General features: G+C 33.2%; 2 protein-coding genes across 3 annotated transcripts; one reads left to right on the top strand and one right to left on the bottom strand.

Moving 5' to 3' along the window:
* The first annotated feature begins 4,127 nt into the window (after nucleotides 1-4,127).
* Nucleotides 4,128-9,939, top strand: LOC137827216 (uncharacterized). Of its 2 annotated transcripts, none has more exons than XM_068633473.2 (3): nucleotides 4,128-4,581; nucleotides 5,625-5,869; nucleotides 6,248-9,939. In XM_068633473.2, the coding sequence occupies exons 2-3, from the start codon at nucleotides 5,743-5,745 to the stop codon at nucleotides 9,649-9,651; spliced, it is 3,531 nt and encodes a 1,176-aa protein (XP_068489574.1). In that variant the 5' UTR covers nucleotides 4,128-4,581; nucleotides 5,625-5,742; the 3' UTR covers nucleotides 9,652-9,939. The 2 variants fall into 2 exon arrangements, with proteins under 2 accessions (XP_068489574.1, XP_090149809.1); XM_090293683.1 differs by lacking the exon at nucleotides 4,128-4,581 and adding an exon at nucleotides 5,462-5,530.
* Nucleotides 9,940-10,534: 595 nt separating this feature from the next.
* Nucleotides 10,535-15,677, bottom strand: LOC137827215 (Protein kinase superfamily protein). The gene is made up of 10 exons (XM_068633471.2): nucleotides 15,280-15,677; nucleotides 15,058-15,200; nucleotides 14,667-14,780; nucleotides 14,188-14,376; nucleotides 13,948-14,103; nucleotides 13,387-13,652; nucleotides 13,191-13,288; nucleotides 12,687-12,865; nucleotides 11,373-11,489; nucleotides 10,535-10,874 (listed from the first exon to the last, which is right to left on the bottom strand). The coding sequence occupies exons 1-10, from the start codon at nucleotides 15,470-15,472 to the stop codon at nucleotides 10,698-10,700; spliced, it is 1,632 nt and encodes a 543-aa protein (XP_068489572.2). The 5' UTR covers nucleotides 15,473-15,677; the 3' UTR covers nucleotides 10,535-10,697.
* Nucleotides 15,678-17,032: the final 1,355 nt, after the last annotated feature.

Here is a 17,032-nt window from a genome sequence, read left to right as displayed (position 1 = left end):
ACATATATGTCAAAGCAAGTATGCCCTTGACATTCTCAACGAATGCAAATGCTTGCCAGCAAGCCATTTTCTACTCCTTTGATTCATGATACCAAAGTTCTTTTTGAAGACAAGCCTCTTTTTCACAATGCCAATTCCTACCGCAGATTAATTGGGTGGCTTCTCTACTTAACCAACACACGTCCTGACATCACCTTTGTTGTACATCTCCTTAGTCAGTTTGTTCAACAGCCAACCATTCATCATCATCAAACTGCACAACATATTCTCCGGTACATAAAAGTCAATCTTGCACAAGGCATTTTTTTTGCTGCAGACAATAACATTCAATTGAAGGCCTTTAGTGATTCTGATTGGGCTGCATGTCCAAATACAAGGCGATCCATGACTGGTCTTTGTATTTTTCTTGACACTTCTTTTATTTCTTGGAAGTCCAAAAAGCAAACCACCGTATCTCGTTCTTCCTCTGAAGCTGAATACCGTGCTCTTGCCACTACTACTTGTGAGGTTCAGTGGCTCACTCATCTTCTTAATGATTTTAATATAAAGCCTAATGCTACTACAGTTTTATACTGTGACAATCAAGCTGCCCGTCACATAGCTTGAAATCCAACTTTTCATGAAAGAACCAAGCATATTGACATTGACTGCCATGTTATCTGAAAGAAGTTAAATACTGGACTTTTTCATCTTCTTCCCATTCAATCTTGTGATCAACCAACTGATATCTTCACCAAACCTTTGCATCATGCTAATTTTAAAAACATCATTTACAAGCTTGAAATAATGAGTATTCATTATCCAGCTTGAGGGGAGGGTATTGTAATTATTATTTAATTGTTTTTATTCCCTTTAGCGGTTGTCGGTTACCTAACATAAGCTTGTAAAAGCAGTTCAATACATTCAATAAGAAAGAAAGAAAGTTTTTTTATGGATAAAGATCACAAATCCTCTGCCACGTAAGGTTCTCGTTTACTTTCAAAATACAAACTCTGTTGTTTTTCTTCAGTATGGGGTGGCCGTGGCTGAACTTTGGAGAAGAAGGCCGGAAGGTTTGTTACGTGTGAGAGAAAGACCAAATAGTCCAACTAAGTCTAAGATTTTATACCTAGGTTGGTGAATAAACATGATGACGATTTTCACTCTTAGACTTTGTTTGGATTAGAGGGTGTGGGGGAGTGGAAAGTTGAGGGTGTGGAGGAGTGGAAAGTTGAGGGTGTGGGGGAATGGAAGTGTGAAGAAAGTTTAGATTGGGGTATGTTAGAATGGATATGTGAGGAAAGTTTATTAAAATATGTGAGTGATGTGATGGTTGTAAGGATATTTTGAATTATTTTGAATTGTGTATATTGTAAGATTACAAATTTACTCTTATGTAAATTAATGTATTTAGATAATTTTAATATTATTTATGATTCTTTAAATTATATATATTTACAAATTTACTCTTATCTTTAAAATATTTAAATAATAAAATATGAAATATTTTGTAAAATTTAATTTAACTAAATTTTTATACTATTTTTTTATATATATATAGGCATTTTTATTTTATTAGAAATATATTTAATATTTTTATTTTTATTATAAATGATTAATTTTTTTGGGTGTGTACAGTTTATTTGAAATAAAATTAAAATAATTGAAATGATTTTAATTAATATTTATTATCATTATTTTAAAAAATTATTTTAAATATTATTTTTATTTTAATATTTATATTATTAATATAGTTAATTTTTTTATTAATATATAAACTTTTTTACAATTTTAATTAATTATTTTATGTTTTATTATATGTGCATGGATAGTTAAAAAAATAGATACAAAATTAGATGTGATTAATTCATAGTAGATTTTTTAAAAATACGGGGCACATGCGTAATTGCAGACATTCTTAGGTGGCTTTCTCTCTTCTCTCACTTATTTCTCTGCACTTGAGAGAAGAAGCTGAACCTTCCACCCATCCACTTCTTCATCCTCCTTCATCTCCATATCCAAATAGGAGGTGCACCTTCATTTCCGTCCGTAGGAAGAGTACATCCCTGATCCAAACAGACCTTAGCGATTCACTGCAACACTTTCACCACCATGCAGGGACTAGTGAAATCAAGCCCTGAAGTTGGTTCGTTAAGGAAGAGGACGGTGGAGTTGTGGATGATGTAAATTCTAATAACGAGAAGATGGTATATATACATTCAATACCAAAATTGTGAGTGTGACTTCAATATAAAATAAAAATAACTGAAATCGTCACATTTATCCACAACTTTTATTTAATTTTATTTACATTTAACTCATTTAATTTTATTTACATTGAAGCACGTAAAAATTCACTCCACTTCTATCTAAACATATTAAAATATTACATCTTAATTAAAGTTGTGTATACTATAGTGAAACCAACAAATTTATACTAAAATTGTGGGAACCTAGTACATTCTTCCTTTTAACATAGGTCTACTGTGAAATTATGTTCTATCATAACGACTTCTTAATATACTTACAAAAACACGATCTGTCTATAAATATATTTTTTAAATATAAATTGTAGCAGATTGATGAAAACACCTAGATTTTAAGAAATCATGAATATAAAAAAAAAACACTCAGTATAATATTTTAAATTTTAATTATTTAAGAGAAAAGTTAGTAAAAGTAAAGTAAAATATGGCGACCGTTCCTGTTTACGAATCTCCCAAGAAAAGAGCGCCGATTTTCATAATATTTCAGAATCTTCCATTCATCGGAAAACGCGACAAACAATCATTCCATTCCATTTTATCACCAACACTTATGCTTAGTCTCTAAAAATTCTTAAAGAAAACTTGGAAAAAAAATTAGAGTATATTATTCTTAACATTATATATAATTAAGTAGAAGAAAAGTACACATAATATAATAACTAACATTTAATTTATCATATAATTTTTGAGAAAATATTTTCATTTACTTCACTATTTTCTCTTATGTTTCTCCCACATCAAATTCAAACTTTAGTTAGTTAAAGATAGTTAAAGATGAAAAATTAATAATTTATATTCTAAATTGATCTTCTTCCTCTATTATACCCTCTCTTTCTATCTAATTTCCAATCAATTTAGTTATTTATATAAATGTGGAAACAAAACAAAAAAAATAACTAAAATGTATTGATTAAAAAAAATAGAGGAAAAATAGAGGTATCCGCACCCATTAAATGAAAAATATTTATTATTAAAAAAAATTCTTAACTCTAAAAAACAACAATCACTGCAAATAGAAGAAAAATATATTAAAATAGTTTTTTACAAAAACTTACAAGAGTGTCAAATTGATAATTTGCATTTAATTAAATAAATTACTTATTACTAAAATAAAAATTTAAATATGATTAAAAAATACCTACAATAAAAAAGTAATGGAATTTTTGTTTTTTATTCCTTATTTTAAGTAACTTCTTTTTTAACTTGTATTTTCTTTATCATTATCCGGTAATCTTATATAATTACTCATTATTTTAATTTATTTTTATCAAATAATTAATTATTTTAATTTTATAGAAATAATTAAATATCATACATTATTAATATTTAGTGAATTATTTTTTAATTTTTATATAATTCAAATTAGAAAATATTTAATATTATAAAAGTAACTAATATTTCATTATAGAATTCTATATGAAAATTACAACAAAAATTGTAAAATATGAATTACACAAAATTACTTCTCTTCCAAAAATAACTTGTAAAAAATAAATTTAATGAATACTAATTACATCAATACACTGTATAAAATCAAAAGATTATATATAACTTTTGAAAAATAAACAGAATACTAGAAAATTTAATTATTTTTAAAGAGTATAGAAAAGAAAATTCCCTTTATATACTAAAATCTACATAACTCTATTTTTAGAAACTTCTTTTATATTTATTATTAACTAATTTATATGAGTTAATTTGATATGGTAGATTTGGCCTAACACGACGTAGTATTAAATGATAAGATAAGAAAAGCGAATCTTGATGAAACAATTGTAAAAGTCAAATGGTGGGACCCACCCATAGCGCCACCTAATCGGTTAGTGGTTGGTTGTTTGGTTCCGCTTTAAATGGGAACAGCGCCGACTCTAAAACCCCTTCATTCCACTCCTGTCTCTTTCTTCACTTCCTTCAAACCACTTTGCTCAAAACCAACACACACACACACACCAAACACCATCCAACGAAGATTAAAACATCCTTAATGCTGTGTTTGGATTGATAAACAAACACACCCTAAGAGTTGACCAAACCAACACAGACGCTAAACGAATACTTAATTCATTCATAATCCACTGCATCTTCCTCCTCTCTCTCTCTCTTTTATTCCGTGGAAAACTGAAAAAAGCTTGCGGAAAAAGATAAAGCTTCTCGTTTTCTCTCTGCCCCTTCTTTCCCGCCACCTTCGTTTCATTCACCCTTTTCGTTTTACTTCAATTTCTCGCCCTTTTCTTTTCCCTTCTTTATCCTTTTCCTTTCCTCTCTCCACATACCTTCTGATCCGATCTAATCTGCAAACTGAGGTTGTTGCGTACTGGGCACCTTGATTCTCCCGGTGAGACTCACTCTTCTTTCTTTCCAATGATGTTTTTTACTTAAAAATCGGTTTTTTGAGAAACAGATGAATTCTGTTTTTGTTTTTTCTTTTTGGGTTTGTGTGTGTTGGAACGTTTTTGCCTTTGTTTTCACTTAATGGGTGCGGATACCTTGATTCTTCAGGTGAATGCGTCTGCTCCTTTTTTTTGTTGTTGTTGGTTTTCTTAAACCTCGTCTTTTGGAGGAAAAATGGTATTCGGTTTTGTTTTTTCTTTGTGGGTTTGTGTACTGTGAAGAGTGTTTCTGTTTTGGCGTGATGGGTGCGAATGTTGATTATATAGTTGGTGTGGTGGGCTTCTCTTTCGGTTAAATTTTATGCAAACCGCAAATTGCGCTATAAATCAGCTCATTTTGTGAGAAGATTTAACATATTTTTCTACATCCGATGATTCGTGATTCCCTTTGTATAATGTGAACTTTAACTTTCCATTCTGTGAAATTCAACTCCATCTTCTCTGTTTTTTTATTTTCTTTTCCTTTTTTTTTTGTTTGGTTGTTGTAACTTTTAGACCTAAAAAAATTATTGATCTTACATTACAACCGTGTGCCGTTTTTTAGAACGTAGGAAAAATGGTAAAGATTCTCTAATTGCTAGTTAAAAATGAGCTTTTGAGGTTGAATACTACGAGCTATGAGACTACCTTTGAAGAGCATGTGATCGATGGATAGATTCTAAGAGTTATGTATTTGCTTCCAAAATTTGGTGCATGCTCTTTTTGAAGTGTATTTATTAATCCGAAAACATTTAATTCGGTAGTTGGTGTATCTTGATGGTAGTGTGACGTCTGCTAAATTTGAGTTGGTAGAGTTAACTGATTCAAGATCCATAAACCCACTTCGTCAAAATTTACTAAATATGAACCAAACGCTTCTATTGTCTCTATCTTGTTGATTTTCTGCCTCTTTCGGTTTTTCTTGAACACCATGCTCTCTTTTTTTACATAATTAAGGAGCCAATATTTTTTGAGAATTCGAACTAAACTGCAATCTTATTCGATGCAGGCAGAGAAAGTTTGGGAGACCTTTTTTCCGGGAAGAATGTTGTGAGTGAATTTGGTATGTCACTTTTGAGATCCACTGTGGAAAATCTGTTAGTAATTTGTCACAAATTTTGAGCAAGATGTCTGGTGAATCAGCTCCCAAACCCAAACCGCGATTAGTGTTATGCCCTAAATGCTGGCAGCTTCTTCAAGAGTCTCCAAACTATGATGTGTATAAGTGTGGTGGATGTGGCACAACTCTTCAAGGTTAAAAATTTCATTGTTATATGGTTTTACATTTTGGGTATCTAGAGAAACATGATGGAGTAAAAGTTTTCAGCTGTGAAATTTGTGGCTGTTGAACTTGCTGTCTGCTGAGCTCTAACAAAATGTTTGGGTTGTTATTTTCTTGTGAACTTCTCCAAATCAAATTAATTTTTCTGATATGATTTATTCTCTCTGATATATTGATATAAAAGTCTTGCTAGAATAGTTATTTCCAACGCTAGGAAGCAAATATTGTTGTTCCTATCTATTCTCTTCCTCTTGTATGTATATTAGTTTTATGAAATATTTGTTGATTCATACATATACATCGATAATTCATAATATGTAACTGAAATAATTTCATTGCGCTCCATACAGCCAAGAAACGAAGAAGTAATGCTGTGAAATCAGAATCCAGTACGCATGAAACTGACGCAGCTCCTAGAAATGAAGTGCATCATCCTAAAGCTGATGATAAACAGTACAACAATGAAGAGAAGCTACTTAGATATCAGGAAAATGGTGTGAGGAAAAAGTTGACTAGTTCTTCATCAGGAAAATGCTCTTTGGATGGACCCGATGGAAGGGGTCAAATTGAAAATGGTGAAGGCAATAGAGAGCAACTAGTTGCTTCTCCGGTGAACGGTTTCAATGAAAAAACTAGTTCTTCCTCTGGAGAATGTTCTTTGAGTGAAAATGGTGGTAGGGATCAAATTGAGGACAGTGAATGCAATGGAAAGGAGCTAATCACTTCTCAGGAGAATGGTTTCGGGGGAAAAGCATCTAGTTCTTCCTCAAGAGAGTGTTCTTTGGTTGGAAATGGTGGAAGGTTTCGAATTGAAGGTGGTGAATGCGATGGAGAGCAGCCAGTTATTCCTCAGGAGAATGGTTTGAGTGAAAAAGAAGCTAGTTCTTCCTCACGAGATTGTTCTTTGAATGGAAATGCTGGAAGGAATGAAATTGAAGACATTAAATACAATGGAGAGCAGCCAGTTGTTTCTCCAGAGAATGGTTTGAGTGAAAAAGCATCTAGTTCTTCCTTGAGAGAATGTTCTTTGAATGGAAATGGTGGAAGGAATCAAATTGGAGATAGTAAATACGATGGTGAGCAGCCAGTTATTTCTCAGGAGAATGGTTTGAGGGAAAAAGCAGCTAGTTCCTGCTCGGGAGAATGTTCTTTGAATGGAAATGGTGGAGGGAATCAAATTGATGATGGTAAATTCAATGGAGAGCAGACAGTTAATTTTCAGGAGAATGGTCTTATGGAAAAAGCATCTGGCTCTTCCTTGGGAGAATGTTCTTTGGATGGAAAGGATCAAAGTGAAAATGGCGAACCCAGTGGAGAATGGATTGAACATTTTAATTTACCAGATGATCAACTGGAAACTGAGATGGATATCTATAAATTGTCAGATATGAGAAGGCAAGCGGTTTCCAACAGTGGTTTTTCAGATGAGCTAACTCGTTTTGACAATGAGGCCTCAGCAGAATTGACAGCAGAGTGTTCGGTAGAAAATGCTAAGAATACAAACTTGCTACTAGAAGGAGAAGAGCTAAGTAATGGAAAGGTGCCATTAGAAGGAGCAGGGGAGCAGTTAATTAGTGCATTGGCTAAAGAAGACGCCGATGATGAGAAATCAGCCTCAGTACAGGTAAAGTCTGTAGTGGACATTATTGGAAATGATTTACAAGTAGTACAAGAGTTAAATAATGGAAACTTGATACCAGAAGGACCAGAACAAGAGTTATTTTCTGGATCAGATGGAGAAGCAGTCAATAATGACAAATTGGCGCTATTTGGTGCAAATCCTAAAGTGGTCATTAATGGAAGCAGCGAAGCAAAATCAGAAGAATTACATGACGGAAACTTGTTATTAGAGGTAACAGAAGAGGAGTTGAATGTGTCTGCATTGAATGGTGAAGATCTTAAACATCCGCAATCAGATCTATTGGGTGCAAAATCTGAAGTGGACAATGCGGGAAATACATCTACTGCCGAAAGGTTAAGTACTGAAGAAGGAAGCATTTCTTGTGCTTACCCCTGTGAACTTGAAAAAGGTACATTTGGTAATCATTCATCTTTCAAAACCATTGCTCATAGCTCTGATGGTGAGATATTTGATAACACAGAAGTAATTAATCCTGGTTTTGAGACTAGTGGTACTCTGGGACGATTGTCTAAATCTTCAACCACTCGAAGCTATCATGCTTATGATGGAAGTGTCTCTTCAAATGATGGGGTGGATGAGCAGTTCCCTAATCAATATTTAGATTCTTTTGAGAACACTTACACTGTTGCTAATGGCGTTTTTGAGGGAGGATCCAGAAAGGGAAAAGACATTGTTAATAGCATGCTACATGGAGATCCTGAAACACGAAACCGTTCATATTTTCGTGAGGGAAGGCCTTGTGTCCCAAGAGACAGCAGGAGGAATGTAAATGATGAAGTTCCAGAGACTACAAGACATGATCATGCACATTGGATGAGAACAAAGAGAGATGAGTTTCCACCCCGATTGCCTCACCATGGAAGTGGTTCACAATCTGGCTATGAAAGTGGAAGCACATCAAATCAAATGATTGATGAGTTCTACTGCGGCTCAAGCTATCTTTCACATGACTCTTTTGATGACCCTGACCAGGAGAAGATGAAACTGTTGAGATTGGTTTATAAATTGCAGGATCAACTCAACAGAACTGGCTATGGAAGTGGTGAAATGAATGGAAGACTGTCCATGGGAAGTCACATTTCTGCATACCAAAGCCATGATCATTATGATAGAAGATTTTATCATGGTTTGGATTACCCGAGGTGTGATGGAATATGTAGTAGTCATGGAATGAACTGGTGCCAAAAGCATAATTTTTCACGTGCACCTTATTCAACTGAGCCCACATGCAGCATACACCATGTTGATCCTTCTTGTTTTAATTGCTCTCCCCAACGGTGGCAACACTCTGCAGAGTTGCCTCCACGTGATCTTTATCAACATGAAGAGTTATGTAGGCCTAATGCTGGTCACACTTGTTGTTCACCTCACCATTCTTATCCTGTAAGTCCACAATGGTCCATGACCTCTAACCACCTAGCACATGCCCATGAAAGAATGTCTTGTGATCAGATGTACAGGCCTGAGGTGAAAAAACATTTTAGGGAGAAACCAATCTTGAGCAGGCGACATTACCGGCCAGTAGCAGGTGGAGCACCGTTTGTCACTTGCAATAAATGCTTAAAACTGCTGCAACTGCCTGCAGATTTCCTCCTTTTCAAAAGGGTTTTTCACCAGCTCAAATGTGGAGCATGTCAAGAGGTACTCAAATTTTCTCTGCAGAACAAAAGTCATATAGTCTCTTATGCATCAAATGCTCTAGAGTCCCCAAACGAGGTTATCCATGACAGCAATCCACCATCAGAGTCTCGTGCCAACTACTATCATTCCCCACATGCAGATCATGCTTCATATTCTGATGATTATGGAAATTCTGTTGGTAAGAGCTACTCCTCTGAAGGAGATCCCATGTCTGCCACACTGTTAGATCCCTTGCATGGCAGTGAATATGATAAACCAACTGTATCTTCTGGTACCTTGGAGACTATAACAGAGAAGGAGAAAACTGCTAATCCTGGTACCAGCAAGGCTTCAGTTGAAACAGATGAATCGACTATGAACTCCTCCAATATCTCACCAGAAATTGAGGCACATTTACAGCCAAAAAGTTCACCACTTCATCAACTGATGGGTTACTCCTCACCAAGTCAAGTAGTAAGAGGAATTCCATAATTTGTTGAAGGAAAAGAGCACATACTCAATTCGGAAAATGGTCGAGTCATAACTCTCAACAGTCATGCGCGTATTTTTATATGGTGAATCTAAAATGAAGCTTGGAGGATCAAGAAATGGGTGACTTCTTTTCTCCAACTTTGGGGTGTTGTGATAAGGCATTTACATAATCAATTATTTTGTTTAATTCTATGGAACAAGGGCAGTAAGATTGACCTGTTCCTCAAAGAACAGTAATTTTGTGTAACACTTTGGCTATATATGCTGAAAGTATATTTATTGTAAAAATGTAATTTTGGCTTGTATAGATGTAATTATTTTGTGATTTTTTTTTCCACTTTTATTTTCTTTAAGTCATAGTTAATTTTTAGGCCAGCAATGTGTTAAGATCAACACTAGCAAATGACTGCAGCCAAAGCGAAAAGCAATGCCGATTGTCGAATTAGTATTTAGATGTAAGATCTGGACTGGTTGATTCCACCATTGTAGCAGTCCAATAAAAATTATAATTTTTAAAATTATTATTTAGATTTCTCCTTAAAAATAAGAAATAAAGTATTCGTGATTTTATTTTCAAATAATATAATCATGTATTCTTGAACCTTAAGTCTAAACACACTTGATGAATTCAATTACCAGTTAGGTTTCATAACATAACCATAGACTGATAGGAAGAGTAAACTTGATAAGCAAATTTTTGTCTAACTCACTAAAGGGCCATCATTTGATAAATTGTACGATCCTTTCAAAATCTGAAAAAAAATTCTTCGCAAATTTCTTATTTATCTGAAAAAATTAAAATCACGTAGAAGAACATACATACATAGCAAGTGTCATGATTATAAAACGGAAGGAAAAACATATTATTTTTCCTCTAGAGGGATAGCAATAAGAATTATATTATATAAGATTAAGGATGAGGATGTTGAATTCCATCCTAGGCTGTCTCACATGACATGACCACTATGGACTATTTTATTTATATACCAATGTAATAATACAAATTACATCTTTTGAACGAAAATGGGGTAGATCTAGATTTTATTTTAATAATTGTCTGTATACATGCTTCTTCTATTGGAGGAAATGGAAATCCTCTGATCTTGAAGCATGTTCAAATTGGGAGCCAACAACCGTGTGTAGCGGTCAAAGTACAATAGCTGTTTCAGGAGAAGAGCAAATTCACGAGGAAACTTTAATCCATATGATTCGCTAACCCGAACCTGTAGAACACACAAAACATAAGCACTACACAATCAAACAGCAAACATAAGAAATTCCCCCAGTCGTGGAGGATCACTGTATAATGGAAACAAGATGCTTCCCATTTCAGTTTCTGGGACTATGGAACATTGCAGTGTAGTTTGACTTATTAATATGAAAATTTCACATGTTTATCTAAACTCATACTTCAATACCGTTTCAAGTTGAAGACTTTTGGGCTTATGGCTTAAAAGATTGAAATATTTTCTACTTCCATGTGCTGTATTAAATGGTGTTGTGTTGACATCAAACTATCAGATAACAAACTGACACCAATTTTGAAGCGCTTAATTCGTAAAACAGAAAGGAAGCACAACTAATTATGTTGCTTTATGAGTAGCAAAACTCCATATATGTGTCAATTCAAATACCGGTAGTAAACAATGAGATTTAGAACTTTTTACATTGACATAGAAGTTGTCTTCGGTATCTGGTTAGTTCAATCTAAAATAGCTTACCACATCAAGAAAGAGGGCATTCATCTGCCTTTCATCGACAACTATATTAGCTCCAACAGCAGTTCTATTTGTGGCTGTTCCACTTGTAGTTGTTACAACAATTTCAGTGTCCAACTCCTGCAGTTCCATAGTGGCAACAAATGCAAAAATGTAAGCAATAACAGTAACCCTCAAAAGATTTTGGGGCCAAGTTATATATATATATATATAATATTACTCTGATTGAAGTACTCATTTACAAATAATGGGAAAAAAATACCTTATTCTGCCTATTAGATAACTAATATTATTGGAGATCTCACATCGACTTAGAGATAAAGTCAGTTCATAATATATAAATGGGTGCAAACCTTACTTTACAAACCAGTTTTATAAGATTGAGTCAGGCTTAAAGTCCACCTCCTAAGATGGTATCAGAGTTATTTAGAGTCTATCATAGCTGAGAGTTTATTGAGCCTATTGTATTACCAATATCGGACCACCCATAAATATACAGTCTCACGCACGAATTGACTGGTCTCGACATGAGGGGGTCCATTGGAGATCTTTCATCGACTAGAGATAAGATCAATCCATAATATATAACTGGATGCAAAGCTCACCTTACAAGCCGGTTTATAAGGTTGAATTGAACTTAAAGTCCACTTCCTAAGAAATATAATAAGATCTCTTTATATTATTCAACCTAAACCCCTGGAATTTAAGAGGCATGAATATAGACCACCTAATAAATGAGATATCTTAATATTTTTTCTTAACTAGAATGCTAAACATTGTTTACAATCAATTTTAAATCCACACAAGGAGACTGATATACATACATGCATACATACTTAAATAATCATTAATTTTCTCAGGACCACGTGTGCAAGGAATGATAGATGTATGAATAAACAGCAGGTCTCTCTACACATTTATCAAAAGTAAGGTCCAAGTCTCTCTCTCCCCACACAACCATGTCACGTGAAACTCTAGTATGAAAGGATCCAAATCCATAATGGATTCATTAAGCGAGAGCATTGATATATTCTATTGTGAGTATGCAGAGAAAAATTCCAAACATGGGATTTAGTGCAATTGATCAAGGCTGAAAGACTAAAAGCGTGTGTGTAAACTCATACAAAGTTACTTTTAAGCCTAATTCAACCTTATAAAATCAACTTATAGGGTGAAATTTATATGCACTTATATATTATAATCTGATCATATATCTATTTAATGTAAGATCTCAAATTAGCACAATACATACACATTCACTTATGTAGTCACCTATGGCTGACAAGTGAGTAACTATTAGTGAGTTACAATACTTGCCTTAAGTGATGAGAATACTTTTTCCAAATCTCTGGCAAAGGCTTTAGCATCGACATCCTTGTCAGTAGCACCCATTTCAATTAAGGCCGATGACATGGAGTCATAATCTTCAATAGCAATTGATCCCAAGAAGACTTCCATAGCAGCCCATGTTTTAGGGGATATACGACCAACAATTCCTGCAGATAATTTTTTTTGTATAGGCTAAAACTTGTAGCACACAAATCCCCAACAAATATGTGCATAACACAACCGAATACTGTAAAACTTGTAGGTTTTAGAAAAGAAACGGTAAACAAGCACATAAAAAAATTAAGCAAAACAACAATGATTAAAGTTTAGCTGAAGAATAAACTCATTGATAGAAACGTGAAAAAATACCTCAATTTCAAATAAAATGTATAGACTATTTCAAACCTTGGAATATTTATGATGAGAAATGTACAACAAAAGGTTAAAACCATATCAGTAAATGTGCACAAAGAAGACGAAACTGAAGCATACCAAAGTCAAGAAACCCAATACGGCCATCACGTAGAAGCCACAGATTTCCTGCATGTACATCTGCATGAAAAGATTCACATCCAAGCAAACTTCCAAACCTGCAACAATATTTTATACCAAGATACAAAAATTTCACCTTAAAAAAGGAGAAGATGTAAGGAAATACTAACTGCAAAATAGAATTTCAGAGTCATACCACACATTGAGAGCAGTTATAAGGCTGGTTTCTGGATTAGAAACTAACGAACTTATGGAATCCAGATCAGTAAGAGGAACTCCATACAGTCTTTGCATAGTTAAAACTTTCTTTGTACTGCAGTACTGATACACTCTGGGAGCTGTTGCATTCCCTGTTAGTCCCATTGCTTCTAAATATCTCCTGAAAGCCTCAATATTTGCAGCTTCCTTATAAAAGTCAACTTCTTCAAGCATAGACTCGCGTATATCTTTGACAATACCAACCTACTAAAAAATTTCTATCATTACAAGAAAATTCTAACCACTACCATTTATTTACAATCAAGAAAATAACAAGTATTGTGAAAAAAGTTCCAAATTTCTTTTCTATATAACATACTAGAAAACAAAATGATTTTAGTACAAAGGATAAGAACAAAGGAGGATAAAATATAGGCAGCATAGTTAAGAATTTTATTCCGGTTTTGGGAACAGATGCGCTTATAAAGAAAAAAACATTATTTTTCATGTTGTGGCAAAAATATCCATATAGAGGTAAAAAAGTGCCCATATTACTTACAAGTGATGTTCGGCTTATTTCAGGACTCAAGAACTCCAATATTCGAGCAACAACATAAACAAAATTAAGATCTGCCACTAATATGTCTTCTATTCCTGGTTTTAAGACCTTTATGACCACATCCTCCTGTGACCCTTTTAGCCTTGCACCATGAACCTATATGTAATATATTGTATTAGAAGCCACATAGTAATCCAAATAAAAGATTTTGAAAGAGAAATATAAGTGCATATGATATACCTGTGCTATAGAAGCAGAAGCAAGGGGTGTTGGGTCAATGTATTCATAAACACTTTCCAATGGTTTTCCTAGTTCCTTACGCAATATAGATTCAATTTCCTCAAAAGGAACAGGAGGAGCTCTATCAAAACAATTTTGGAATTCTTGTACATACTCAGGTGGAAACAGTGTTGGCGCAGATGCTATGAACTACCACAGAGAACCAAATATAACCATCAGTACAAAGGTGCATTGCATGGCATAAAGAAGATCAACTACCAAATTAGAAATAACTTCTGTATTGAAAAAATGATAATATCACATGGCTATAACTTATAAATTTTAACCAGCACTACTCTTCAACTAAAGTTAATTAAAATATTAAATACTGATGATATAGCCATTTTATACTGAAACAAAACAAGTAGAATCGTTTTTTACTCAATATTATGAAATACAAACTGGGAGGGGAAGGAATAAGTTGTGGAATCCATTCATACCTGACCCAATTTGATATAGGTTGCGCCCATGCGTTCAAACAACCTCCTCAAATAAAAGGGGGAGACTAAACCAAGCTGCATTTCAGTCGGTAATCCAGCAGATGTATTTGCCGACTACAAATGATGCAAGAGTTAATAACTCTGTCCCAAATTTTCATAAAAAAATATTAAGATAGAAATAGATGAATATTAACTATTTTCATAAGGAAGCAAGACAACAAGAGCAGGTTCTAAATTTGAAAAGGAAAAATAAAATATACCCATAATCTATTCTGATGAGCTTCTCTACTAAACTCGGCAAAATAATCTTTAATTGAATTATGCACTTACGACACAAGCTCTTCTCGAATTAAGCTGTTGACCAAACCATGTGATAAAGTGTTATGGTTACCTTAGAGACATCAATTAACCACTCCTGACCAACGCCAATGAAGGCTTGAACCCCTTGAGCCAACCTAAGGACACCCCTGGGACCGGTGTTTAAGGATGTCTCAACAATGTCCTCCACCAGCTTCGGAAGCTCCTGCATGCTATCTGACACCACAAAAACACCCAGTTCGTTAAATTTGAAAAGCGAGAGAGCATGTAGAAGAAAAGTGAAGAAAAAGGGAACCTTGAAATCGACGAGAGGAGAAAAGGTCCCGCGTTTGTGCGTAGCGAGCGAAGACAGTGAAGCCCTTCTTCGACTTGGAGCGAAAAATGTTGAATTTCGCGAAGGAAGGAGGGGATTGAAGGAAGCGGAGGTGGTGGTGGTGATGGTGGTGGAAGAGCGGTAAACCACCGCTTCTCAACCCCGAAACCGCCATGACGATGGAAGTTGAGAAAAGGAACAAATTTTATTAATTGTTTTTTTGTTGTAATGTTTTTTTTCTTGGTCGATTGATTGAATTTTCTTGTGGCAGTTATAAGAGATTATTTTATTCACCAGTGTTATGATGATGACGTGGATGGTTTAACGAGGACAAATTTTTAAGATTTCCATATACGAAAATTTTCCACCAAAAAAAAACTAGTTTTGTGGAATGGATAATAGTCAGCTCTCATAAAAAAGTTGTGATTTAAAAATATAAGAAAAAATTGACCTGTTATAATTTATAGGAAAAAAATGTTTGGGTATAATTATTATAATCCATTTGAATATAAATTTATATATTATTAATTTAATTTTTTACTTAAATAATTTTTAATATTTATAATATGTGGATTTTGTTTATGCTTTCTATTGAAAATATTCCTTTGTTTTTTTTTTTTTTATTTCTTGTTGTCTGTTAGCATATGTTAAAGTGATGAAGTGTCTCTTAAATCACACCTCAACATTTAAACATTATTGGTATATGTAATTTTTTATTTAAATAAGTTTTTGGATCTAGATAATTTTGAAGATTTTTCTTTTGATTCCAACAAATTTTTCCTATTTTTCACCTTGAAATTTTGTAATGTTTTTTTTATCATTTATTTAAGCCTTTGATTGAATGAGATAATAAAAAGCAATAAAGTTAACAAAATTAAAGTTTTTTAAATTATGTGAAAGGGAGTGAAAAAGTATAAAACTAGTAAAGATAATATGAGAAAAGGTAAGTGTGGGCTTGCTATATTGATCTCATGTTTAGTGTAAAAACTCATTATTATTGAAGATGTGAATATTGAAGCAAATTTAAATTTGATTAAAAAGTGAAATTTAATACATGTGATGTTATGATTGAGTATTTATCACAATGTGTGCTTTGCAGAATAAATTATTGAAGATTTTTGGAGATATTTATGATAATAATGTTGACTATTTGATTGTAATAAAAAAATTACTTAATTAAATTTAGGGTTTAAAGTTTTTGAGTAATTTTAATTTAGTTCTTTATTAAAATAAAATGTCTATTGAATACTTGTAATTTTATATTTTTTAGTTGAGTTTTTATCATTTAACTTTTTCGTCAAGTAGGCGATTGATTTGATTGTTATCTTGTTTAATCATATTGATTATTTATCTCCACGTGTTAAAACATATGAAACTTTCTAATTAATGTAATATTGTGGTTAATATAAGATGACAATGGTCTTTTATTGTTTTAATCGAAAACATGTTGAATAATGAGATAGTCATGTTTTTCGATAACTTTTATGTCACTACTTACAATAACAAAAGATTATCGATGTCGTCACCATTAATGTAGACATGAAGAACTTATTTGTTATCCAATACATTTTCAATAAAAATAACAATAAGAGTTTATTGATATTTTATATTAATTATAATATTATTTTATATTAATCACAAAATCTCATATTTTTTAACACAGAGATAAGTGAACAAAATGACAGGACAAGATAAGAATTATGTCACTCAATTAATGAAAAATTTAAACGACAGT

Source organism: Phaseolus vulgaris, chromosome 8 (genome assembly GCF_051622355.1).
Source record: "Phaseolus vulgaris cultivar YP4 chromosome 8, ASM5162235v1, whole genome shotgun sequence".
Classification (NCBI taxonomy): Eukaryota; Viridiplantae; Streptophyta; class Magnoliopsida; order Fabales; family Fabaceae; genus Phaseolus; species Phaseolus vulgaris.
Note: the sequence above shows the minus strand (reverse complement) of the source record. Positions and strands in the feature narration are given on the sequence as shown.

Coding starts and splice junctions, on each gene's coding strand:
- LOC137827216 (XM_068633473.2), top strand. CDS start 5,743: ATGTCTGGTGAATCAGCTCCCAAACCCAAACCGCGATTAGTGTTATGC. Junction 5,870..6,247: donor ATGTGGCACAACTCTTCAAG/GTTAAAAATTTC, acceptor CGCTCCATACAG/CCAAGAAACGAAGAAGTAAT.
- LOC137827215 (XM_068633471.2), bottom strand. CDS start 15,472: ATGGCGGTTTCGGGGTTGAGAAGCGGTGGTTTACCGCTCTTCCACCAC. Junction 14,377..14,666: donor CCTATATCAAATTGGGTCAG/GTATGAATGGAT, acceptor TCTCTGTGGTAG/TTCATAGCATCTGCGCCAAC. Junction 11,490..12,686: donor AAGTATTCTCATCACTTAAG/GCAAGTATTGTA, acceptor ATGGAACTGCAG/GAGTTGGACACTGAAATTGT.